Below are 26891 nucleotides of genomic sequence, written 5' to 3' on the forward strand. Positions count from 1 at the left end.
AGTGTATATGTGAGGCAGGTGAATTGCACGAAGCTACTCTTCACCAAAAATACTTCAATGGCCAGGTTTTCTTTGACATAAAATAAATAAGGGTTGGCACTTCAGCTCCTCACACTTTGTGTGACATCTCCCCACAGTTTCCTTGAGCATCTTGCTGAATCGAGGCTGGATATCTGGGAATCTAGAAACGCTATAACTGACTCTAGGAAAAGAACTACTAGTGAGGTCTTTTCCATTCTGACTTAATATTAAAGGACAGGTCTAAATCAAGACTTTCATTCATACACTGGCCAGTAACATTTTAAAAATGTAGATTTTATTAGTAAAAATCATTTTGATTTAAATAAATAGAATTTGAATTTATGCACAATAGCTTTTTCTGTACAGGTGTGAAACTGCGCTATTTTATCTGGGACTGTCACAGCATTCTTGACACATAGATCAATGTTATAAAAATATACCTGATCTTGGTTTAAAACAGGAGCCACTCCAAAGGTTTCTGTAGGCAGCTCAGACAGCTTAGGTAGACCGTGTAGAAGGAACAAACTCTACAGCAGGAAGAATTGTTGGTACAGATTCACTTGAGTATCTTCAAAAAGGATGCGCGGCGTCAGAAAACGGTGCATTTGGATTATCCAGCATCACGGCTCCGTTCCAAGCGCATCTTTAGAGGGACTTTTGCATCAGTTACGACATCCCTTTGCGTGCTTTGCTCCACAGCAGCGTTTTTCACAGAGTTTGACGAGCTCGGACACGATGAAAACGGAGGAAGCCAGTCCGGTGAGAAACAGCAGGTCTGGTAGGGGAAACAGAGCGAAGTGAGTGCAGCTGGATTTTGTGCTGGGCAGGAACCCCAAGTTCAGGGTCTTCCTGCAGCAGATGTTTGTGCTGGTATAACTCCATAGCATGGCCTGGCTGTGCTTTTGCCAGGTGTAAAATCAGAGAAATGAAGGCGGTAAACAAGGAGTAGCCATACAGGCTGCTGGAGCGATAACCACTTGATGTGGTAACCTCTACGTCAATAATTTGGGATCACTGAGTCCTGCTTCAAATGAAGGGCCCAATGCAGATGCAACACAAAGCAGCGTGGTAGAGTCTGCTTGGATTAAAACGGTAAAACGCGCATTGTGCTCCAGCTAGGGAACGTTTACCCTGCTTTTGCAAAATATACTGACTGCACAATGGTTCTACATAGATTTATGTAAAGAAATATCATCACACAGAGCTCGTGGAAAACCTTGGCATGTCTGCACTTACATGCATTTATGTGCGGTAAATCAAAATTAAAAATCTAGGGCAGGATAATAGAATTAAATACTAGTACTATTTGTGTATATATATATATACATATATGCATATATATATAGAGGTATGGGAGCTGTTGATTGATTGTCCCTACCAGCAATCTGCTGGGAGCTATCATATAACAGTTTGGCAATCCCATCTGCTTTTTAAAGTGGCTTTAAAGAAAAAATATATTGTTTATTTTGCAACTTACCGAGCACTGCTAAGTTCTCTGTCTGGAAGACTTTTTGTAAAGGAGGGACATATATAACAGCCAGCTGTCCCAAAAATGACCCAAGCACAGAATACAAGAACATGCGGTTTCGAAAAAACCCTATTTCAAAGATCAGCTTTGTCTAGAGAAGGGGAGAAAAAAAAAGAAATAAGAAAAAGAAAAAAAAGAAAGAAAGAGAAAGGTAACATTTCTCACCCTCCTGTTGGTACTTGAATGTCACAGTGTTTCTTTGCACATAAACTCTTCACTTTTTGGAGTTACATGAATGCTAATTTAGAGCTACATAATTGAAAGTGTAATTACAGTTGAACTATGACAGACAACTATTTATAAAGAAGATAAAAATCATGCTGCTTTAAATGACATTTTAAAAAAAAACCTTCCTGTGCAAAATACTAGAATTCTAATGGTAGTGTTTTGCTGACAGAGCGATCTCACCTGGGAGCGGCACGTCAGGGCATTGAAGAGGTCAAAAAACACAAAACAGGTAAAAGTCATTGTTGTGGTTCGAGGAGTTATGCCACTTTTTGGATTCTGAAAGCACATGTCAAAATTCAGGGGTCAGTTAAGCCTTACAAAAATACATCAGTTCAACGGGTGAATTAAATATTCTCTTTAATGACCTCAGTCAATTTGAAGTGTAGTAAAGCAAAGGAATAAATCTATTAGAGATAACATTAATTTCTCTCTGCTAATTGTTGAGTTTATGATCTTATCAACCATGTTTTAAAGGGGAATATGAGGAAAGATTATTCTAAATTAAGTCACTTAAACTGTTATAGGAACATTCCCTATTTACAAACAGCAATCTATAGTACTAATGTACTTGGCATTTCTACTTCTATGGAAGTCTAGGGGTGAAAAGTACCTTAAAGCACTGATACCATATCAAGTAATAGTTTTCCCATTTCAGATAGAAAATTGGAGGCAACGCAAGACGCCAGAAGCAGAGGTAGGAGCTGATGCTGGTTTTTTAACCCTCTGGATGTATTTCACAACATCCTTCCCATGCACTTCAGAAATTGCCCTTCACTTTGTTCTGCTCCCTGAGGAGAACAAGATAGAACTGCAGATTTCCTCACCTCCTTCCAGAAGACAAAGAGGGTTCCACTGATGATAATTACAGCTGACATGAAGATTTTCAGGATCAACGATTTGCTGAGTATAGTGTCAGTGACACATCGGGGTGGCTGCTTGATGGTGTCCTTATCAACAGGTTCAACTCCCAAGCTGCCTCAAAGAGAAGCACAGGGACATGTTTAGACAATGCAGATCATCCTGAAATGGTACTGCTGATCGACCAGGATGCATCTGGAGGATGAAATTATTTGAAGTACAGCATGAGAGACACCAGTATTCTGGCAGGGCTACATAATTCCCCAAATCTGCCAGCGAGACTTAAGGCAAAGCTCTTTTTTTTCACATAACAAGCTGTGAAAATGATCTATTAGACCACCATGGTGTATCATAGCGGTAGCCCATCCCAGAGAGACAGCTAGCTGTGAGATTGTGGCCAACAACCCTTCCATGCTTTGGAAGTAGTAATTGTAATTATCAGTATCTGTAATTAGCAGGTGGGTGAGGTTTCTAAGTCTTGTGATTTTGGGGCATATACCCCCTTAGGTACCCAGTGTTCCCTTGGCAGTCAGATCTGCAGGGCTACTAGCCAGTGGTGCACTCAAGACAAAAGACCATTCGTTCTCAGAAACTGGAATGATTAAGGGATTCCAGCATAAAACAGGAATTAGTAAAACCTCAAGTAAACCTGAGGTAAATGCTTTTGCAGGGACTGAGGGAACAAAAGCACAACTTGTCTTATCTAATCACCAAATGATTGGCACATGGATAAGAAATCATAACGGCTTGTGTTCCTAAACCAAATTCAGACATATTAAAACCAACAATATTTTGCGTATTTAATTCTTCCATACCTCTGGGCTGGTGGCCCATCCATGATGATGTTGATCCATAAAATCTGCATAGCATTGAGTGGATTTGGTAGGTTGAGCACTGTTGACAGAGTAATTAGGCTCAAAGCCGAAATGCTCCTACAAAGGACAAAAAAAGACATTATTCTGCATGGCCTCACCCAAAAGGTTCTTTCATTGGAATTGAAGGAAACAGGAACTTACGTGCTCAACTGGAATCGGACAAAATTTTTTATGTTGTAAAATATTCCCTTTCCTTCTTCTATTGCACTCCTGAAAGGGAGAGAAGAGTTTATTAACTAGCACTCACGCTATTTTACATTTAGGTCCCTGTAACACTTAAAAGACGAGTTGTCTTCTCTAGCCCTTCTTTCAGTTGAAATTCAGACTCAGCTTGAGGAGTACATCAATGCAGCTTCTCAGTTAAAATTACTTTATCAGGACTAGTAGATCCGAAAAGCCTGGTTTGTATGGCCAGGTCTTGGCTCACAAAGCAGGCACGTGAACCTATTTATGTCCTCACTCTGCCTACTCTCTCTGTTACGAACCAACAGAGCATTGCAAATTATGTCTCTCCTCTGAGCTTCTTGGATGAAGCAGAGAGCACAAGTTATGACCTACCCAGACTTCAAGGCGCTTTCAAATCCCCGATTAGCTACAGCAATGAGAAACCAGGGGTTTTAGATGAAAGGTGGCTTTGTCCCCAGTGCTGGAAACAAAAAGAGTCATTCCCATGTATGCAGCTGAAAACGAGCCAGATCCACACTGGGGATCTCCACTTACTGCCCGTTGGCTTCCATGTCCTGTGTCTTGTGTTATTTCTAGTCACACAGTAGACTTGTTCCAATGGACAGCCAGAAAGCAGCTGAAGTGAGAAAGTGTATGACAGCAAGAAAGTCGCTAAACCTACATTACTGTGGAGAAGTCATCATCCACAAGGATCATGTTGGCAGCCTCTTTGCTGACATCTGTACCAGCTTTTCCCATTGCGATCCCGATATCGGCAGATTTAAGGGCCACGGCGTCATTAACGCCGTCTCCTGTCATTGACACAACAGCACCAGTCCTCTGCAAAGCCTGTGAGAGTGGAGACGTGAGAGTTCTGAAGCCAGGAGAAGATAATTAAGTTGACAGTCAGAGGATTTGCACATAAAATTGAAAGAGAAGAAGTGCTACCCTATTTCCCCAAAAATAAACCCTACCCCAAAAATAAGTCCTAGCATGATTTTTCAGGATTTTTGAGGATGCTCAAAATATAAGCCCTACTCCAAAAATAAGCCCTAGTTACAGTCATTAGAAAGTCAATTTAAATAGTGTCCAAGCAGCTACACATGTGAAAAAGTAAGCAACTTTTGAAGCAAAAATTAATATAAGACCCTGTCTTATTTTCAGGGAAACGGGGTATGTGACTTTGAGGGTAAGCCAGACTCAGCAGCCCACTGAGGACAAAACTTAGACCAAGAATTAAGAGACTGGATTTTCAGGAGTGTAAAGAAATCTCACAACTCCAGCAGGAGTTAGAAGAGGGGAGTAAAGTCCTCAGAAATCATTCTCCATTCTTACTCTTGCTAACACCTCACTAGTGTCTTCCAAATGACCCAGGCCAGATCTGCAAGAGAAATGCTAACACCTTCAGTGTAAACAGTGCCAATGTTCTAGTTTGGGTTTTACAGTCCTTTAGTTTGAGTTGATCCTGCCTTGGAAGGCCAGGTGGTCTAGAGGACTGAGCACCCCCACCTCCCCTTATATCTTGTTTTTGTGAGGCACACAATGGATTTGAGAGGCTCTTGGTACCTTTATGATTTTCAGTTTGTGCTTTGGACTTGTTCTGAAGAAAATGGAAACCTGAAAAATAATAAAAAAATATATATACAACCTTGTATTAGAAGGATGCAATTGGAAATAAGCCTTGTTTTTGTAATCAAAACCATTACATTTTTGACAGTGGACGATAGCTCTGTCTCTGGCAATTGGTCTAGCTCTTCCCCAGACATGGCTTTCAGCTTCCCATTGCAGAGACCAATATTCTGTCCTGCAAAGAAAAGCCCAAATGAGATCTGCCAGTCAGCTCTGGAAAAGACCAACTATTTCCTGACTCAAAAGAACAGAGGTGGCAACTAAAGAATTTACTGGGAAATATGTCTGAACCTGGAGCATCTGACAGGGCACCCAGCGCAAAAAGCAGAGATACTCCCGCTCCAAATATTAGTGGAGTCTATAAACCAAACAATGCCATCTGCCTCATTTAAGGATCATACACTGAGATTTTGCCATTTCTGGCATTAAAATAATGGAATTAAGTTACTGGAATTTGGCCCATAGGTCATAGCTGCTCTATTACTGCATTTAACATGGTTTGTTTCAATGGAAAAGCAAGGACTCAGTGGCATTTAAAACCTCTATTGCACACACAAAAAGAATGATAAAGTTGATTATTAGGTGACATAGCATTTGACTGATCTGACAGACATAATATAGACCCACAGGAAAGAAGTGAAGTTTGCTACCTATGGCCACAGCAGTTTCCAGGGCATCTCCAGTGATCATCTTCACCGATACGCCAGATTCAAAAAGGACTTGAACAGCTTCTCTCACTCCTGCCCTTGGGGGATCAATTATTCCAACCAGACCTAAAAATGTTAGTTTGCCAAGTTCTGGACCTGAAGCCAAAGCAAGTACTAGAAACAAAGGGGAAAAAAAGAAGACAAGACTAAATTATTAATAATGTGTTTCCATACATTAAAATGAACATTTAGAGGAGATATTAAGTTGCAGTTTTTCAGCAGAAAAAGTCACTTAAACCAGATCATTAGTCATTATATTCAGATCTTGTATAGACACAAAAGTTTGGTCCACTCAAATAATACCAGTTTATCTAAATCAGAGCATTTCTGTTTCACACATTTCTCTTAGGGTTTATCTCTTTCTAACTTAAAGCTGCCTACTGAGTCTTTCCTAAATGCAGGTGGATTAAACTGGTACAGAGCAATGTTAGACACTGTTAAACTACTATGTTAAACAATAGCGCTTCTGTAACAACTTACAACTTTTTTAAAAATCTAAAAATATGAAATGTAAATTCAGCTAAAACAGTGAAACTTCCATCATGTAAACATCAAGACTCAACGTTTTGTCTCTGTTCTTGGTGCCTAACCATATCATTCAATCGTTCTTAAATCACTTGGGGATATTTTGCCAGGGCTTCGTGTCAGTGTTGCTTTGATGACTGAATCACAAGGTCGCAGCAGCTGCCTGAACTAATCACTTTTTTTCAGAGTGCTAATTTGCCATTCACAGCAACAGATGATTCAGATATGGTAAAGCAAGCTCTGTGCATGAATTACCAACCGCAAGACAGAGGGCTGGAGAATGTGTATGTTAACTATACCATCTTCCAGACCTGGCTGCCAAAACTTGTTCTCATCTCCATACAACCTGGGAACATGCAGAGGAGATGGTGTCTTTGCTATTGCGTGAAAGTCAGACATTTCTGAAAGGATGTTTGAGCGATGAAGGAAATGACATGCATATAAACACTTGCGTGGGCTGTGCACTGACATGCAGTCAGGATCAAAAGGCGATCGTTAGACCTGGTCCTAATAAAGAATTGAACCAAACTTCAAATAAAAATCTCAGTGCCCAAATCCATGTTCTGAATCCCTTTCAAACTTCCCTTTCATTGCCCTTGAAACAACTTCTCCAAAAGCAAAACTTGGCAGAACAGCCAAGAACCCTTGGATTGGGTTCTGCACAAAGCTTTTCCATGCAACACTCAGACCATATCCCAGGCAATCATCGCAACGCTCCCTGCAAGGAAAACATTCACCATTTCCACCAGTGCTCCTTTCAATCTCACTTATTTAAACACAGAAAAAAAAAAAAAAAAAAAGATTAGCAGAAAGCAAGCAGCCAGCAAACCAAAGACATGGCCCTTGGCAAACTCTCGTAAGTATTGTGAAGAGATCACACAAGTGATGCTAAGGACCAAGGCACTGTCCATCCTAACCAAAATGGATAAGGAAAGCATTAGGGCTTAAGCTTAAGGGACACAGAGAGTAATGACTGACCACGTAGACCCGAGGAGCCCATTCGTTTTTCCTCCTGCTGGTAGAAGGCTTTCTGCTGGGGTGTGAGCGATAACGAGATGCCACCACTGTTATACAGAGTGCAATATTGGAGAACTTCTTCAAATGCTCCTTTCATAAAGTAAATATCTTCCTGGTCCTTTAAAGTAAGGAGATAACACACTTTATCAAACAAAAAAAAAAAAAAAAAGAAAAGAGGACATTTTGAAAATACTGATAATGCATAAGGCTTTACATCTTAGGTAAAAAAGATCTTTTGTTTGCTCTTTTACCTGGTTTGTAAAATGCCCAGGTGCATGTATTATTTATCAGATGTGATATTTTTGCTCTTGCCATTTTTCTTGTTCAGCTGTCTCAGGCAGAATGGCAATGAAAATGTTGGTGAGCTTTTAAATTGAAGTACAATATCAGCCAAAATGAGCTCCTTAACCACTAAGGGAAAAATGGCCAACATTTTCTTCCAGACATCGTATCTTTCTTCCCCTGTCAATTACCTCTGAAAGGCTTTTGTTTTCCTGCCCAGACCACTACACAAAAAGTATTATCTTCTCCTGTTTAAACACAGCTTTACAAGCTAAAATTACACCCAAGTTGGGAATTTTGAGGTTTGTTCAGTTTTCTCCCGACATAGTTAACTTCTGAAAACATTATTTGCTAAAGAGATACCGTTCCATGTCCATTGTTGAGGAGCATAATTAGAAACATGAAACCAGCCAACACCACTGTTTGCTTTACCTGGTTTTTCAGCGTGCATTTCACAGCCATCCACTTTTGTTCAGAGCTAAATGGAATTTCCTTCTTTCTTACATAAATATCTTTTATGTCAGCTAATTCCATCTAAAGCAAGGTAAAAGAAAAAGAGCACTGTCATGCCCAACAATGCCAAAGCTTGTATATATTTTCCATATTACAAACATTGACTGTTGACTGTGTTCTTCCAGGGAGTCACATACCACAGAGCTCAAGAGAAAACAGGGGGAGAGTGAAACTCATACTTCAAATCCATATTTTCCTTTTGGTGCCTGATATGGGACAAATTAAACTGGATTTTGATGCTTGATCCCTGTTGACTTTGCAAGAACTTGGGAGCTGCACTGTTGTCTCGGGGGCTTTGGGTTGAAGGAGGTTCAGGTCCTTCCCTTAAACCTACAGCCAAGCAATGGGCAGAGCAGATTTATTGCCGCCCAAGCTCAGGCTCCCCCACTTTACTTATTTCCCAGCCACCCAACTTGGAAAATTGGGGAAGTAAAATATCACTGCTTTACAAAAAAAACCCCAGACCACATGATTTCACTGTTATAGTTACAAGCTTTACAAATAAGAGGTAAGCACAGATGTTTGCAGGTTCATCATTTAATCAGGCACCTTCTGTGCTTTACAGCCCACCTGAGGTCCACGGACCAGGCTGCGTAACATCGATTAAATGATACCTTGAGGCATTTTACAGCCTTCTGCCTGTAAGCATGAATGCAATATTCATAAAAACATCTTGGTTTACATAATCACGACTAGAAAAAAAGCAAAGGCTAGGAGATGACCCAAATTGAGAATGACCCTCTGCCGTGCTTTCTAGTATGGCCTAGTTTTGCTCATTTTTCACTCTTGGTCTTCCTCCTGAACTCTTAATTGACGTGTGCAGAAAATATGAAAAGGGCAGTCCAGTGCGAGCCCAAAATAAATCCATTATGTAGCATATTTGAGGAAATTGGCGTAACAAAACAATTATTGCTGTTAGCACAGAAGCTCAGGGAAAGTGTCCATGACAAGAGGTTTGCATGGTAGAAGTGCACACCTATGACCTCAGGGAGGAGAGACAAGATTTAAACCAGTCTGGGGACTTTAAAGATGTCTGATCACTGCTGTCAGACCTAACAATTCCAGTTCTTCTTCTTTTTTGATTTCTGGAAACTTTTAAATCTTAACAATCTTACCTTCATCGCAAGGGCAATGAGAGCTCCTTCTGTGGGCTGACCCATCACGCTGTTTTTCCTGATAATGGCATTATTGACTACACAACCAGCCTAGAGAAAGGGACATATTCACATGGTTTATTTTTTTTCATAACTAATTTAATAGTTTTTCCATCTCTTTAAATGAAATAATGGAATATTGGAGGATGAAAGCAGTCACATCCCAAGAGACCTGCTATTCCCCATAGCAGCATCTTTTGAGATCAGTCCTCATGCTTTCTAAACCCACTTAATACATATGATACTATAATATTTTGTTAAAATATTATGTTTTGGATAAATTAACACACAGCAAAAACTTACATATATCTAACAAGCTTGATTAATCATGAAAATGAAAACTTAATCTCTCCTCCTACTGCTGCTAACAAGCACTGTGGATGAAACCAGACTTCATCTCCATTTGAGATTCCAGCTCAGATCATTTCACTACCCAAAGACTCTGCTTTAGCTTACAGTTAAATGCACAAGATTTTATTTAATGCTAACATGAAACCCAGAGACCGTCATAGGACATTTATAAATTGACTATGTAGCTAGCAAAAGCCTAGAATCTGTCCACATTAAACACCTTAATGTGGTAAAATTAATTGATCTCTGCTCTGCCAGAACTGTCTTTTTATCCAAAATGTCACTGACACTTTAAGCTTCTACCTCTGGTCTCTCCCTACATGTGTTATGATTGCTGCCTTTCACACATAAGCTTCAGGTATTATATCGCGATTACTCAGAGATTTCCACCAGAATTCTTAAGAAGACAGTTCATTTTAGAGTTACAAAAGTGGCTGTTTTTTCCACACTCATTACCCAAAGTGATCTGTGCAAATGAAAACTGAATGTAACTAAGAAAAGTTGGTTCATAATTTATACGTACCTCTACTAGCTTCCCAACTGAGACATTGGAAAATTCTTTAAGAATCTCCTTTGATGGCAGAAGATAAACATTTCCATCTCCATTGTAGCCCACCCCACTGACCTGAGGAAGGGAGAGACAGAAAAAGCAAATTTCCCAATGCCAGCAGGACTATATTGCATCTGTATACTATGGGCTGCACTTGGGCAAAGTTCTGATTTTGAAGTCACGCTGGGATTATACTTTCCAGCTCAAAACAATTCTTATAGGAAAGGCTGCAGATAATGAAAGTTTATATTACAATAGCTGTATAGGAATAAATAGAATCAGCTTGTCTTATAAAGAACTTGTCCGTCCTGAGTTCAGAAACCTCTTGCAGCTCAGTCAAGAGATACAGCCCTTTGGTAGCAGTGCGGTCACTGGTTTTACCCTGCTGATGACTGGCCATGTCTCCACTGCCCTGCATTTTGCATGCTCACATTCTTCACCCACTTTGCACACAGGTAAACGAACCAAGCGGATCAGCATCCACAATGTTTGCAGAGAACAGCAGGTGATGTCAATGAACATCTTTGTTTATGGCATCTGAGCAGCTTTTGTACACTCAGCCCCACCTCTACCTGACTCCAGCACCTCGAAAGTCTCTTTAATGGAACTGGTGATGTGCAAGAAACTGCTTGGTTTGGGACTGGCTCAGCAGCCCTCGTTTGGGCCTTGATGAACTAAAACCAAATTGGCCTTGCTGAGCCAGAACAGGAAAGCCCGCATTATGGCCTCAGCCATACCTCTGCCTGGAACCCATCCGAGGTCACGAGCCGAGTCACCGTCATCTCGTTGGCTGTCAGAGTCCCCGTCTTATCTGAGCAGATGACATTGCAGCAACCTGATGCAGGAAAGTTTTTAATCGGAACTAATAAATAATGCAACTGAACAATGAGCTTCAGGGCCCCAGAAGAGGGAGAAAGTGTTTTCCTAATGTTACTCGAATGGCACCAGTGAGAAAAGGGAGAAAATACTGAGAAATGGATGCGTTTCCTAACAGGGCCTTGTAAGGAAAGGGTTTGAGTACACATCAGGGTATTGTGCACATAATTTGGATGTGAGATGTGGTAGGAGACATCTGCAGAGGGCCACATTGTGTGGAGCATCATATGGTGGGCAGTCAGAGAAGGTACTGATCTCCTGGGAGTCAATCAATGTTTCCCAGCTGCAATATCACACGACAGAACAGCTGCTGTATTCTGAAAAGACATATCAAATTCTCACTCTGTCACATGCTTCCTCAGATGGGCCATTTAACCCTTTGCCTCTCTATATCAGGAATAACAGCCCTTCCCTGCCCTGCTGAGGAATTGCGAGTGTAGATGTGTTAAAGACTTATTAAAAAAACCTTAAAAAAAATGCAGGAGGAGTGGCCCCACTTGTGCTCTGCTCTGTGACAGTTCTGCTTCAGTAAAGGACATTTCTTCCAGGGCCCATTTACACCACAATACAGCAAAGGGGTGAATTGGCAGAGTCACCATATTCAGGGTGGTTTCCACTCCCAAAAAGGGGAAAAATGACTTTAACGCAAAAAAGACTCTGGCTTCCTTCCATATTTGAATATCTTCCCTGGCTATGGAGATGACCACACAGCTTGGGCACAGACCCTGTCAGCATGATGATCACCAGACAAAAGCCTGGAGCCAATAAAGCAGATTGGGCTGCAATTAAATTAATTACAGTTTTGAAGGATTAGCACAGAGCAAAGCTATCACCTTCAATATTTTTTTAGTTATTTACAATGAAAGAATCAGATAAAAAAAGAAGGATTATTTTCTTCCTTTCAGAAGTTTTACAGACATGGCACATTTAATGCGTGGGAGAGAACAGGTTTTGCTGTGCTTAGACTGTCTTGCAGAGTCCTCGGACATCTGGCAGTTACGCCTATTTGGACACAGCCCTACCAGAATGAAATTCTTCATGAGATAAGGCCATTTCAGATGTCCTGGGTCACAGCAGATACAATAAAATACAGGTGATAAGATTCCTTAACCACAGAACAAACAAGGGCGGTTCAAACAATAGCAGCATTTCCAAGGAAGTTGGATTTTAGCTGAAGGATCTGGCTGTGTAGCAGATTTGTGCAACTGCATGGGCCAGGCTTGGCATTAAATGTATTTTTTAATGAGTGGTACTAAATGCACAACGTCTTCTCTATACAATGGCCGTACTGACCAAGGTCAGAGTTGCAAAGCCTGGATTAGAATGACCTCAGGACAAGGGCAAACTTGAAGAAAAGAAAAGGTGGAAGAATAATTTCATTACGGTTCATTCTGCCCTGCAGATGTGAGGATGGGCTGGACACCTCCTCAAGGTCCTCTCTGTCCCTGTTTTCCATCATTCTTTGGATATTTGGGAGATGGCCACACGAGTTGCAGACAGACAAATGGTTTAGTTTATGACACCAGGCTCAACTTGAGGGACTGCGTGGTGTTTTAGGCAGATACTGAATAACTGGATAGGATGGATCTGCAGGATGGTCCCACAGAATGGGGAGGAAGGAAAACCCAAGCCTTTCAACCCAAGAAGGACATGTATGTCTGCAGAGGGGCCCTGCTCCCCATGGGCCTGTGCCATGGGTTGGGTCACACCATTCCTGTTTCCTGCCTGTGTTAATATCAGTAAAATAAGAGAAAAGAGTGAGAAACACAGGGTGGAAAATGTATTTAAGTGTGAGTGGGTTGCTCTGATTCAGTAAGCATATTCCAAATTATTATTATTTTTTTTTTTAATCAGAGCAAGGTTCACTCTGCCAGCCCATTGCTATTCCGTTCAGATTTTGAAGCCTGGCTGTGTGGCCCCTTTGCAGCCTTACCCAAGGTTTCTACTATGGGCAGCTTCTTCACAATCACCCTCTTCTTCGCCATCCGGAGAACGCCCAGCACCAGCGTCACGGTGACCACGATGGGAAGGCCCTCTGGGATGGCGGCCACCGCCAGGCTGGGACAGCAGAGACACAACAGCTTCACCACAGCGCTCAAAACACAGGGACCGACCAAAACATGCCCAAGGGTCATTTCCGTGGGGGCAGTTTTCCTGTTTATACGTGTGTATCTGTGTATTAGTGTGCAGTGCTAATCACTGGGACTCCTGGCACAGTATAAATACAAAAGCAGGAGTTATCCAATCCTCCAACCTTTTTCTGGATGATTTTGACAGAGCAATTACTTTCCTTTTTTGCATTGCCAAAGAGCATTAATTTCTGGCTAAATAAGGATTAGGGGTTAGATTTAATTTCATTTGTTTAACCGTCTGAGGATGGAACTTGAATATTTCTTGACATCACATCTCACACCCAGCCCTTCATCTTCTCTCTTACACGTGGGTACAAACTACAGCGGGACAGAATCGGCTCCCCAGAGGTCCCCATGCTGCACACACCAAATCAGAGCAACATCAAAACCTGGAACACCTGACGTGCTATAAAAATCCAGACACAGTCTGTATCTGTCTCTTAGTTATTGCTTGGGTAACTCTGAACACTTCTAGGAATGTGCAAAAAGAAACCGAGAAGGACATTCTAAACCACAGGCTGCTCTCCAAAACTCAGACTTAACCACTTTTCTTTGCCACTACATCACCCCAGGAGACAGGAGGGTGGGCAACGAGGCAGTATGACTTCTCTGTTATCTCCTCAGCTGTGGTTTTATTTTCATTTCCATAGAAAACTCATTTTCTTTTCTTTTTCTTCTTTAAATAAGAAATAATTTATTTTAGAGCCATGGCAACACAAAGCAATAGGTTTTATAGGTACTACTAAACCCACATGGTTTATTATGTTTGATTAAGAGGTTGTGCATGCTTTTTACACCACAGAAAATGTGCATTCCTATCTTTAGACGTAAATCTAGTAAGAACAGCAAAGGTTAATATTTGCTGTTACTATATTCCCACTAAGTTCATAGTACAGATAGGAAAGGACATTCACAGCTGGGTAACATGGAAATGTCAGTGAAGATTTTCAAAATACCAATTTCCAAAATTGAATAAACCCTCAAACTTTTTTCTTCCTCCTGTACTCTGTTGTAAAGCTCATGTTAATTTCACCAGTGCAAGATCAATATGCATTTATGAGGGTTTTACTTAAGTTCTCTTTTGTGAAATGTCTATTGTTATGAACAGGGAATTCCCTGGGGCACATTTCATTAGAAATCAAAGAGAAAGGTGGTCTCCAGTCCTCACCTAACTCCAATTGTGAACATGCTGAGGAGATGCTTTCCTTGTAACCAGCCAATGAGCATTATTAAACCTGATGGGGGAAAACCATCTGATTAAACAAAACTTCAAGCAATTAATAAATCTCTAACCTGCTTCAGCTGTTGGAGAACTGAGTATGCAATGAGGCCCCCAAGTATTTCCTTCAGAGGTGTTTGTGATTGCACCCCCAAGGTCCAGGTAACCCACATCAACCAGTACTTCTGAAAAAGTGGCCATGGAGCACAGAGGGCTTTCCCACCTGACCATGCAAGCATAGAATCATAGAATAATTTTGCTTGGAAAAAACCTTTAAGACCATTCAGTCCAACCATTAACCCAACACTGTCAAGTCCACCTCTAAACCATGTCCCCAAGAACCTCATCTACATGTCTTTTAAACATCTCCAGGGATGGTGACTCCACCACTGCCCTGGGCAGCCATGGTGTTCACCTCACCGATTATGCCAAAGGAGAAAAGAGTCAGTTGCTTCCCAAGTCTGTCCATGCTCTTCTGGAGAGGTGTTTTGGGAGTCTGGAAATATTAGAAAACAGCTGTTTTTCTTTGCTTGTTACACGAGATGAGAAGATGATGGTCAGGTCAGAATGAGTGACCCACACAGTCCTGGTTATCATTACTGTGGTCCCTGATATAACCCCATGCTTACCCACCCCAAATACCCACGGGGGTCTGTTGGGCACAGACAAGACAGGCAAAAAAGTGTGAGAAGAGAAATTCTATTTATTTAGAGCTGGGGAGCCAGCATAGAGTGAGACCAAGGGCTAAATCTGGAAAGGACCTTTGAGATCAAGTCCAGGACTGGATAACGTGTATGCAAATCCTCCGGGACAGGGATAAAAAGTCTGGATGCCCATCCCTGTCCCAGAGATTTTGCACACATATTATCCAAAAATTTCTACTTCTGCTTTTCTGCAATTTCTTGTGTTGGTGGCTCAAAAGTTAATGAGTTTCTAGACCCTTATTTGTGTTAGCTCAGAGCTCTGGCCCATGATATTTTGGCACATATAGAAGTAAAATTTTATAAATGCAGTAGAAAGTATTGGGGGAAAGGGAAAGAAGAAACCATTATGTTTAGGTGGCTACCAAGTTAGACACAAGCTGAGCATCATGAGTCTGAATTTAGAAGCCTAAATCCTGCTTATAACCTTCTTTTTTTGGATACAGCACCTTGGTTTCCCTCAGTCACACAGGGATTTTGCAGCAGAGACAGAAATGAAGTGAGTGCATTAACTCTTTGAACTGCTCTTTCTCACAAACTTTCATCCAGAACATCCAACATTTCCAGAGACACACAGAGATTTCTTTACCTCTTCAGCTTGCATCATTTTGAACACCTCTCCAAACTGTGAATTTTCACCTGTCCCAATAACTACACCCTGAAAAGACGGAAAAAAAGACAGAGGAAGATGAAGAAAACCCTACAGATTCTGTACTTGACATTGAGGAAAAGATCAAGGCTGACAGGACTCACTTTTCCCTTCCCGTATCGCACCAGGGTCCCCATGAAAACAACATTGCTCAGTGTGGTGATGTCTCCAGCTTCCAGCAATACACTGTCAGTCTTGTTGCAAGGCTCAGCTTCTCCAGTAAAACTGGATTCATCCACTAGCAGATCTGTAACCTAATTAAAAAGATGCATTCCTGGCATCATTAAGACAAGAAATTTCTCAAACAGGTTCTTGTATGTGTAGCTGTATTTACCTCTATGAGCCTGAGGTCTGCAGGAACCCTGTCGCCAACAGACAGATAAATGATGTCTCCAGGCACAAGCTCTCGCGCTAGAAGATGCTGCAGTTTTCCTTCCCTTAGGCTACATGAGACAAGCAGAAAAAGAAGAATGGAAAACAGCCTGTGAGGTTTTTATTCCTTCTGCAGGCTTGGGAATGTCACTGGCAAGAAAGCAAGAGCCCTGCCCCTAAGAGCTTACAATGTAAATAAGTATGTAAAATCTTCATAACAATGAGGAGAGATCATTTTGGGCTCAGTTTTACTTCATACTCAGCTTTAATTCATAAACAGCTGGGCAAGTTATGGAAGACTTATATTTCAGCAATGAATTACATAAACAGGAATTGTAGGAGTGACAAGACCTTTTTCTGTGGCTCACACTTTAAATAATGAAATGCAGATTATTTAACTTAAAAAGCAGGTGTTTTTTAAAGCTAGAATTACCCCTGGCATTTTAATATTGTATTAAAAGTACAGCCTTTCAAGTGGTTAGATGCTTATGGTGTCATATAATAAATAAATGAATGAAGAACAAACAGTGGCATTTGTAAAATCCAAGCCTGGGTGAACTTTGGAGCAGAAGAAAAGCCCACACTGATTTTGCAGTGCAAGGTTTCTCTGAGCTGAGCAGCTTATTTGTGTTGGCCATGACGAAACTGATTTGCAAAGACATAAATAGGGAAAGTGTTTTCTATACTCTAAAGCACTGATAGCAAACACCAAAGCAGTCAGGGCAGCTGTCTCTGATACCCCCTACAACTGCTCCATGGGCATCAGTGTGACTGTGGCTGATCTGCACCGAAACACCTGGTGAGCCCGTGCCCAGATTGTACATACAGCAACAGGCAGGCATGGGCAATGAAACCTCCCTCATGAGACATTTTGTGCCAATTCTCAGGTGCAAAACTACCTTAAAGCTGAAAAAGTACACAGGAAAGGTTTTTTCTGCATGGGGATCAGTGACACACAAGAAGCTGTGGGGACCCTTGTGTGCGGTGTGGAGTTGGACATTTCTGGGACCCTCCTGTCTCCCAGCATTTATTCAATTCCTCTGGGTGTCTACTTTAAAAATCAGAGTTATTTCATCCTCTTTCACTGTGACTTACAGCTGCACCCATGCCCGGTGCTGACCCTCCAGAGACCCATTACGTGCATGACAACCTGAAGCATTAATAATTTTATTTCGCTGATCAGCTCTGCCCTCATAACCCAAACCCCGCTATAACCCACCACCGCAGTCATGCCTCACCAGTTGCACTCAGGGGGCACCAGCTTGTTAAGTTCTTCCAGAGATTTTTCTGAGCGATATTCCTTTTAAATGAGAAAGGAGAAGAAATCCAAGTTACAGGAGAGCTCATGACAGCCCTGGCTGGGGAGCTGAGCACTGGTTGACATACCTGGATGAAGGCCACGGTGACCACGATGAGCACGGCCTGCAGACAAAGAGATGTTACAGATGTGGGCACCCCAGGTGTTGAGAGCAAAGGGTTGGGGTGCAGGAGAGGTCCCACCTACCATGGCAATGCTCGCGGCGTCCTCGTACTCTTTCGTGATGACGCTTACCAAAGCAGAAGCCAGCAACAAGAGAATGAGGGGATTTTTAAACTGAAAAAAAATAAAACCAAATTGCGGTATCAAATTAAATATGGAGTTTCTGAAGCTGAGATGGCCTTGGATCTCATCAGAAAGGATTAGACATGAGGTTTGGCTGCAGGGACCCTCCTTGCTCGTGACAGAGCAGGTGCAGCACCTGAGGTTGGGCCGAAGCTGTATCTTGCACCCATACAAGGGACAGACAGCAGCAGGGGACAGACGGACGAGGCAGAGGCTCACACCAAGAGACACAAGCTTCCCCTCTGCTCGCACAAGCAAGTCTCACCGTTTTAGACACACAGGGCAGGGCTGACTCTAAAAGCTCCTTGGAGGCACAATGGGAACAAACAAAAAGTTTATTGTCTTTTTAGAATTTGAAACCAGAAATCCTCTTTTCTTTCTTTCCTTTAATTAATCTGCTAAACTCTGCTCTGTACCCAGCACTACGGGAGTCAAATCCTCACTTTTTTCTATTTTAAGCATAGATTTTAAGGACTTTTCTCCTACCTGGGAAAGGTAAAGCTCTGTTTAGCTAATGTGGGAGTCAATGTAAAGGAATTAAGCCAGGCAAAGACACACCTGCCTGTTTTGGGTAAAAAGAGCACGGTGATACAGGGTAGGAAAGTCAAGGTTTAAATTTATTCCCTGCTGAAGCCAAAGGTGAAAGTCCCCTTCGTTTCTCTTTAGAAAGACTGGGCTGAAGAGGGTATTTTACAAAAATAGCAGCTGGAAGAAGCCACATCAAGTGTCTGCTGAGGGACAGTGCTCAGGTGCAGGGCTGTGAATGGTGTGGGATGGCAAGCAGCTCTTCCAGAGAGAACAACAGGTTGGGGAAGGATCAGAGATGCACCAAGGAGTTTGTTTGGTGTCCCTGTAGGAAACAACCAACCAACCAAAACTTGTGTAAGGATGAACAGAAAAAAAAAAAAAGCACGATCTCACTTTTTATTAAGAATAAAAGAATCCTTGAAGAGATTTAGTGATGACTACAAAGTAAGTAAAAAATATTGATCACATGGGGAAAAAAGAGATAACACATGAAATATAAAGAAAGTATTTCAAAGCAACTAAAATCTTCATGATCCAGCTAAGCAAGAAGAAAATATTTTCTTCAGTGGGGTAACTGAAATCAGAGTGGCTTTCAGCTACCAATGGTTTTCCTCAAAGCTTTCCTGAGTTTACCACTTGCCCTAAAGGGAATAAATATGCTGCAGAAATCAGGTCACTGATCTGTGGCCTTTGATTTGTGGGCTGTGTAGAGATAAAAAGGTTTATTTTTTTTATTTTAAGGTGTTATCTTTACATTAAATGACCCCACAATCTCAATCTCACAATGGATTTCCCAGGGGAGCAGTTTCTGTATCCTGGGCACAACCTGTTCCAAGGCTGAATCTGTGGAATTAGAAACCCTGAATATTTCAATGTAGAGACACGCTCGGCCAAGCCAGCCAGGGGTTTTTGCCAGCAAATGAGAATCTGTGGAAAAAATCCTCACCTGGTCTAGATATTTCTTCCATATCGGCTCTGTATTCTCCACTGAAAATTCGTTCCATCCATGTTTTAATCTGCGCTGTAGCACAGAAAACTCAGAGAGGCCAGTTTGTAAGTCAACCTAGAGGGAAATAAAATAAGACAAATAAATAAACCAACCAAAGCAAATATTACGTATTACAGAATAGCTTTAGAAAACTTCTTAAGGTAAAGTTATATTAAAAAAACAGCAAGTAGACTGGGCAAGATGTTCATCCTTCACCCCCCACAAAAACCTACAATTCTATCCACTGTTTTTCTGTTTAGGTTTTTATTTTGGTTAAACTATAAAACATTACCACCAGCCATCACAGAAACCCATAAAGTAAGCATGAGTTAATTAAAAAGTTTCCACAAGTGAGAAACCATGTAATAGACAACAAATTAGGATTGTAAAATAGTAAACAATTGATTTCTGGTTTCACTGTACAGTTAAAGAAAATATAAATAAGAATAGCCTGACAAAATTCAAAGGGAACAAATGGAGAAGGGATAAGATCTGTTTTGCCTGGATTTAAAAAAAAAAAATGGCAAGGTCAGACACCAAAATATCACTAAGCATTATAGCTTTCCCTGGTTGTGGGGACTCAGCCTTTCTTTTTTTTCATCTGTTTTTCAAACATGCGGTTGAGTTTGAGTTGTATCATCACTTGTGTCTTTTCCCAGGGGCAAACTCCAGTGCAGACCCAGTAACTGGAGTTTCCTTCCTGACCCCCAGTATCCGTCCATCCCTCGGCTGCATCCCGGCTGGGGCTGTGGGGATGCTGGAGTGGGACTGGGACAGACTGGTCCTGCCACCACAAATGTCCCTGTCACTGCAAATGTCTCTGCCAGGACAATGGCTACAGCTCCACTGTTTGCTTGGGGTAGGGACAGCGAGGTGAATTAATATCTAACAATTCCAGCTGCGAACAAGCCTTTGAGAATGCATGACATAAACATGATGAGTTTTGCCTCTGAAATGAAACCCGCTATGAAAAGCAGGGGAAAAGCGCTGTATGCACTTGCACAACGTTTTCATAGGAGCTGCTGATAATTGGAGGGGATGAGCTGTGCAGAGCCCTGCCAGGGCTGTGGGTTCCAGGCTGGACAATCGAGTTCTTTCACCTGCAGCTGGCTTTGGTGGAATCCTCCTCCGGGACAAAGCAAAGCGCAAATGCCCAAAGCTGAGCCTCAGACACAGCCAAGGCGAGGATTCATCCCACAGAAAGGCAGAGGAATTGGGTGCTCCAGGACTTTGCATGTGAAACCAAAACCCAGTTCACCCTCTTCCCACACTCAGGTTACACAGACTGTGTTGCTACATTCACAAAGACCCATAAAAACCCCTTACGTTCAAAGCTTTGGCCAATTCTTCTTTATGGCATTTACACGCGTCCTTCGGAAGCAGAACTGTCACTTCCTTCTCCTGCTCAATTATTTTCAGCTCACACTCCTCATGGGTCTGAGCAAATGAGATAAAGCAGTTGTTAGGTGAGAGCACAGTTAATAAAACCATTCCAGCATCTCTTTGCTGCTTCCCTTAATCCCATTCCCTCACCTTGCCAGCTGTGTGACTTCACAGTCCGCTGAAACACTTCCTAAATCACAGCCATTCACTAATTAATCCTTATGACAGCCCCAAAGCCAGGTGCACGTTCTTATAGTGGAGTAAAGTCTATTAGGAGCTGGATTACCAAAAAAGAGAAGCACACACCATTGCTGTGGTCAGGAAAGTGTGCCAGGCTCTGCTATTTACAGTACCCTGCCCAAGATGAGCATTTTTCCATGCCAGTGTCCCAGAGCCCACTGCACTAAGTAAGGAAAGCCCTTTTTTTCCCTTGTTAGAGACATAAAAAATGAACAAAAAAGGTGAGCTAGAAAAATCTCTGAGCCAGTGCGAGAAAGAAGTCTCCTCTCATCTCCACGACTTTTTTCTTCCACCACTGGCTCTGCAAATGTCTCTGAGCAGCACAAACCCTTTCTGCCCCATCCAGGCAGCCCGAGGGCTGCGCTGAGTTCCCAGCACCCAGGGGCTCAGCACCCCAACCTCTCTTCCTTCCAAGATCCCTCATTTCCTTTTCCAGAATGCTCATTCCAGAGCAGCAGCATCACCTGAAACCTCAGCCAGGCACATGTTGGAGGAGATGTGGCTGCTATTGCGGGGTAAGTACAGAGACAGAAATCTCATCCTTCCCAAGGGACAGGAAAAATCTGTTCCCATTTGCTTTCATTCATAAAGCACAAGAGTGCATGTTCATTAAGAGAGGGATCCTGGGAGAGCTCAGCACTGCAGTCAAGGAATTTGGCACCAGCACCCTGAGGTGTTTGCTGGGGGAAACATTCAGGTCTGGCTCATAGCAACACCTGAGCCAGGGTTTCCAGGACTTCAGAGGTGTCTGAAGTGGTATTTGGAGAATTAGCCCTTCTATGAATATTCAGGAGGTTATTAGGAACAGCCAGTGTTTTACCATCTAAAGCCTGAGATAAATGCAGAAAACCTCTTTGGCAGAATTGGTTTCTGTCTTGTGGCTTCTGGATAGCTCGTAGCAGATGAGATAGGAGCACCTCTAAGCTCTGCTCCATAAAAAGGCTTTTTCCACTTTCGTACATTACAGCCCCCTTTTTATCGCTGTTTACTGACCCACAGCACAGCAGGTAACACACGAGTTACCAGCATTGACCTGCTCCTGGCAGAAATGCAGAAGAGTTTGCTGTGATCCCTTGGTATAAGCAGTGCTCATTTAGAATCCATTTCCCCCCAGGAACAACACAGCTTTCCAAAACCCCAGTAATTTGCCCAGGATTTCCAAGGATTTTCCTGCTTTCATGTGTCCCTCATGCTGGTGACCACATTTTGCCCAAAGAACCTGCAGTATTTCTCCCCTGTTTCAAGGTCTACTAGCACCAAGCAGCACCCTTATTTCAGCATTTCCTTAACAGATGTCCCTAGAAGGGACAAAAATATCCTTCCATGTTTAAAACTGATGATTTATTCCTGGTTGTGCATCCTACTTGTGCAAATTTATCACTTTCATATAACTTTGTTGACTCCCAGACACTGCAAGACCAAAAGCCACTCATGCATCTGAGACAGAAGGACTTGCTGGGAAGGAAATAGTGGGTTGTCACATATAGAAACATGACTTAGGTTCATTACTGAGCTGATTTGATTAATGAGGTTTCTACAGGCTTCTCTGTGCTGCCAATGGTACACACAGGTATCAAGGCACAGCACTACCTCAAAGGAGTTTAAATTTTAATTAAAGGAGCAGGAGGGCAGGAAGAGTCTGGGGCACGAGGGTAACATGCCTACAGTCCCCAAGAAGCCAGGGCCCAGCTCTATTGCTAATATTTACCTTTGAAAAGGCGTGGAGGAAACAAATGACAAAAGCCTATAGATGTGCAGAGCTGTACGCAGCCAGCACTGGCTTCAGATCAAGAGAAATTCTGGCAGTTCTGTGCTCCTTACATCCGGGGGCTGTCGTGAAATGAACAGCTTTATTGGGTTGAGCTAATTTGCATTGATTAGCTTACACCTGGAAGTGATTTCTCCTGGATGAACACAGCACAGCTCTTCCTACCAGATAAACAGCTCCAGCAATGCACAAGTTGGAAATGCATCACTGGAGCCCTGTCTCCCTCCCCTGCAGAATGCTGCCGGTACTGAGCCCCTTCACCCCTAGACACATCCCACTCTGTGACGCCAGGTGGTCTCCTGAGCAAAGCTCTTCATAAACCAACCTCTCTTTGTGTGTTATTCCTCTATTCACGTTGTAAAACAGATGTTGGCTATCAACATTTATCCATTTACATTTTTAACCTTTGTCCTTTAGGTATAACTCAAGCATGAGAGTGCACAATTCCATACAGCAGGACAAGGAGAAGTTAAAAAATAAAATAAAATAGTAGTTTATTTATTACTTTGCAAGATCAGGAGATAGGGGAGGGTGTAAAAAGCAGCTGGTGGTGGGTGGGAGTCGCACAGCAGCTTGGCCCAGCACCGCAGCGCTGCCGGTACCTGCGCCACTGCCTCCGCATCCTTCACCCCAAAACAACCTATCAATTGTTGCTCCGAGCAGCCCATGCAGGAAAGAAGAAAGTGTGGACCTTTCTGCAGAGTACATAGCCCTTTTTGTATACCCTGGCAAACAGCTCAAAAGATCAGTTCTCGGGATTTCCCCCCGCCTTCTGCCTTTACTGAAGTTTTGCATATTTTGTTCCCCTTGTCTCAGGTGACTTTGAACCAGCTAGTGTATCGTGATCTGGTAAAAAGTGGGCTGGGTTATTTAGTCTGACAAGAAGCCCTTTAAAACATTAAGCAGAATCCCTCTTCTTGTATATTCTTCATCCTTACTAAAAGAAATAAATCGAACCATTCTCTCAAAAGCCCTTTGCAAAGAAAAAGGAGACATGACCCACACAGTGCACAGGGGTTGTTTTCACTTTCAAACACACATAGACACACAGGTACACGCACACACACACACACACACACTTGGATGCTCAGAAGAAAAATCTTTAGATGTTCTTCAGATTGCTGCAGGAAACACACGGTTTTCATAAACCCCAAATCAGTACCACAAAAATCCCCTGTGATTCTGAATGAGCTGCTGTAGAAAAAGCGATGAAATTGTACACAGCAAACTCCAGACAGAGGCTGCACTTGTGCTTTGATGTGAGAGTTCAGTGTTCTGTCCTCTCCAGGTAACACCATCGCCAGAGCCTGCGAGCTGGACATCACCTCGCAGATGCCAGCACAGGTTTTTCCTCCACAGTCCACAGTTTGTGTATTTATTCTGGCTCAAGTTCCATCACATCACATGAACTCACACCATTAAGGCCCAGGACAACCCTTTGACCAAAATATTTAAGATCTATAAGACTGAAAGTGTTCTGTTTTCAAATAAAGAAGCAAAATGCCATCCTGAGTCATTTACCAGCCTAAACCGTAAGCTGAGAGTATGTTCTTGATTAACCATGTTTCTGTTGCCGTTTTGCATTGCTGCCTACTTTCTACACCTGCAACAAAAAGCTGGTCATTTCCCTGCCCTGTTACAAATGTATTGCACTGCATGGACTAGAGTTAAAATTCAAGAAAATTTGGTATCATAATTTGTATCATCATTTATTTGGCACAACAGAAATGGTGTTGCCAAAGAACAAGCCAGACTAATTGCCAGTGGCCTCCTGCCTCTGTATGACCAGAAATCTCAGCTTCCCATCAAAGTGAGATTACGGACACTTGCTGTAATCTCATCAAGATGTACCTTTCCTGGGATTTTGAGCTACGTTTAAAAGTCTAGAGCAGCATCCCATGACACACTGCATTGTGCACAGGGTAAGAGTTCAATATCTTGTATTTTTCTCTCCATAGCACTGAACAACCCCCATACTGGAAAGACGAGACTCAGACGAGAGGGGAGGATCAGCTGAAATGACATCTGAGAAAAGACCTTCGTCAGACAGTCACAGAAAAGAACATGAATATTTCTAAGTGTGTGGATGGTGCTTGTTGGGACGGGACTAAGGGCTAACCCTTCAAGCTGAACGAATTAGACAAACCAGGTTTATGTGGGAGCGCACCCAACCAGTCTGTGGTGTGGGATTAAAAAATGGGCTTGAGCAACGGAAATTCCTGTGCTGGGCAAACATGATAATAAGATAATCCCAGACCTGAAGGTTTTGTGGCAAAACCCAAAGAGAATAGCAAATGTGACACCTAAACCACCAATGGTCACTGCATTTGCACCGAGGAGAGGTAGGGAAAGGGAAGGGAAAAATCAGTGTTCATACATCAGCATTTTTCACCAAAAGAAAGCATTATTTCAAAGTGGAGTCTGCAGGTCTGAGCTAAAGCTCTTCTCAACCATTTGTTACCAGTAATGATGGCAGCAACAGGACAGACAGACAAGGAATCACAGCCCATCCACAAGCTACTGGCATTGTTGATAGTGGGTACCCCCAGGACAGGGTCAGCCTTGCTCTTTAAAGGGTGAGGCCCTCTGCTGAGACAGCGTTTGCATTTTGTGCAAGCCTCACACAGCACCCATGGCCTGCACGACAGTCGCTTTGCTACGAGTTTTGTTAATTTTGAACCTCCTAGGCACACCGGGACTTTGGCCTGAGCTATACGTCCTGGGAGTATCGCATAGAAACATCTCACCCCGCTGCCTGGTAAACATCGTTAATGTCATACCCTGTTGTGCAGAGAGAGGAGACTGCAGCAGCAGCAGCAATATCAAGTTACCCGTGGGACAAAGCAGACAAATTTAACCCAAATTACACAAACTATTTCAGCAGGTCCAGGCAAGAGGCATAAGCAATCCTCACCTTCTCTTCCTGCTCGCCGCTTCCAAGAGGCTGATATTTCTGTGCCAAGCGTAAAAACGACCTTTTCTGGAAGAGTTTGGTGAAACCTCCTTCTACCATCTTCGCAGCGCAGGGGTGGGAAGCGTCCCCGGGGGCCAGCGGGACGGGGCCGGTGGCACCCGCTGCTGGCAGCGCTGGCTCAAATTCCCCGGGCAGCCGGGGCTGTGGTTGCAGGCAGGTTGCAGGCAGAGGCAGGCAGCGTTTACCTGCCGCCAAGTCACGCCTTTGGCCACGGGTGCCAGAGGGAGGGAGGCTGTGAACCCTTGGAGCAGCGACACGGGTGCTTCACCCACAAAACCCAGGGAAGCCCGTCCCTGTGTACAGCCGTGGCTGATGGATGAGTGAGGTGGCCCCTATGTGCGTACACAGCCGGCACCTGTAGAGCAGGTTGAGGTTTCGCAGCTCTGTTTTCCTCCACCCTCTGAAAAAATCATTGCGGGAGGAGCGTCGGTGAGTGCCACATCTCGGGCAGGCTCGGGGAGGGTGTTCTGCCGAGGCAGGACAGGTTACACATACTGCCCAGCCTGTGTGTAAATTTCCAGGCTGGGGAAATCCTCCTTGAGAAACGCTGCAGTCAGCATAACGCTGGTATTTATAAGTATTTACATCAGGGAGAGGTGTGATGTGTGAATTTGCGACACTCATTTATTTAAAAAAACCACTAGAGCTGAGTGCTGTTCGTGGTGGATCTCAATACATGGCTAAAGTTAACCAGTCACATCCTTTCTGAAGATTTACAGCCACCTGTCAGGGAGCACCGTGCTCTGGTTTGTACCAGGACAACCACCTCCTCCCCCAGGCATTGTGACTACAGGATCTACTTAGGCTTAAATTGTGTCTAAAGTGTAAACTATGAGATTAAGATCCTCCTTTGACAGTAAAAATTGCATTGAGGAAATAAATGTCATTCCCAGCCAGAGAAAAACATATGTGCAATTTTCTGCAGGAGAATAGTTTTCTCCTAGGACATCCAGATGACAACTTCACAGCTCTGGAACAGCGGTGGTGGTGACACCTGGGCTACAATGGGGCCAAGACCCCGGATTCTCACCTGACAGCCCACAGTAGCCAAAATC

General features: G+C 42.9%; 1 protein-coding gene across 1 annotated transcript; it reads right to left on the reverse strand.

The window, feature by feature from the left end:
- Positions 1-294: 294 nt before the first annotated feature.
- On the reverse strand, positions 295-26178 carry ATP2C2 (ATPase secretory pathway Ca2+ transporting 2). Its single transcript, XM_005504871.3, has 27 exons — positions 25777-26178; positions 20798-20908; positions 19430-19546; positions 17857-17946; positions 17739-17774; positions 17591-17652; positions 16315-16423; positions 16085-16234; positions 15921-15989; positions 15051-15126; positions 14580-14646; positions 13213-13337; positions 11141-11238; positions 10377-10478; positions 9464-9553; positions 8268-8369; positions 7515-7671; positions 5955-6125; positions 5382-5479; positions 5242-5292; positions 4358-4524; positions 3652-3720; positions 3451-3567; positions 2602-2749; positions 1958-2053; positions 1499-1640; positions 295-796 (listed from the first exon to the last, which is right to left on the reverse strand). Exons 1-27 carry the CDS (start codon positions 25873-25875, stop codon positions 684-686), a joined length of 2832 nt encoding a protein of 943 aa, XP_005504928.2. The 5' UTR covers positions 25876-26178; the 3' UTR covers positions 295-683.
- Between the last annotated feature and the right edge of the window lie 713 nt (positions 26179-26891).

Source organism: Columba livia, chromosome 13, assembly GCF_036013475.1.
Source record: "Columba livia isolate bColLiv1 breed racing homer chromosome 13, bColLiv1.pat.W.v2, whole genome shotgun sequence".
Classification (NCBI taxonomy): domain Eukaryota; kingdom Metazoa; phylum Chordata; class Aves; order Columbiformes; family Columbidae; genus Columba; species Columba livia.

Excerpts from the sequence above, each read along its gene's own strand:
- ATP2C2 (XM_005504871.3), bottom strand. The coding sequence starts at position 25,875 with ATGGTAGAAGGAGGTTTCACCAAACTCTTCCAGAAAAGGTCGTTTTTA. Across the intron at positions 20,909-25,776 it reads GCGGCGAGCAGGAAGAGAAG|ACCCATGAGGAGTGTGAGCT; the intron begins GTGAGGATTGCT and ends TCATTTGCTCAG. Across the intron at positions 16,424-17,590 it reads GTGCCCCCTGAGTGCAACTG|CCTAAGGGAAGGAAAACTGC; the intron begins GTGAGGCATGAC and ends TGTCTCATGTAG.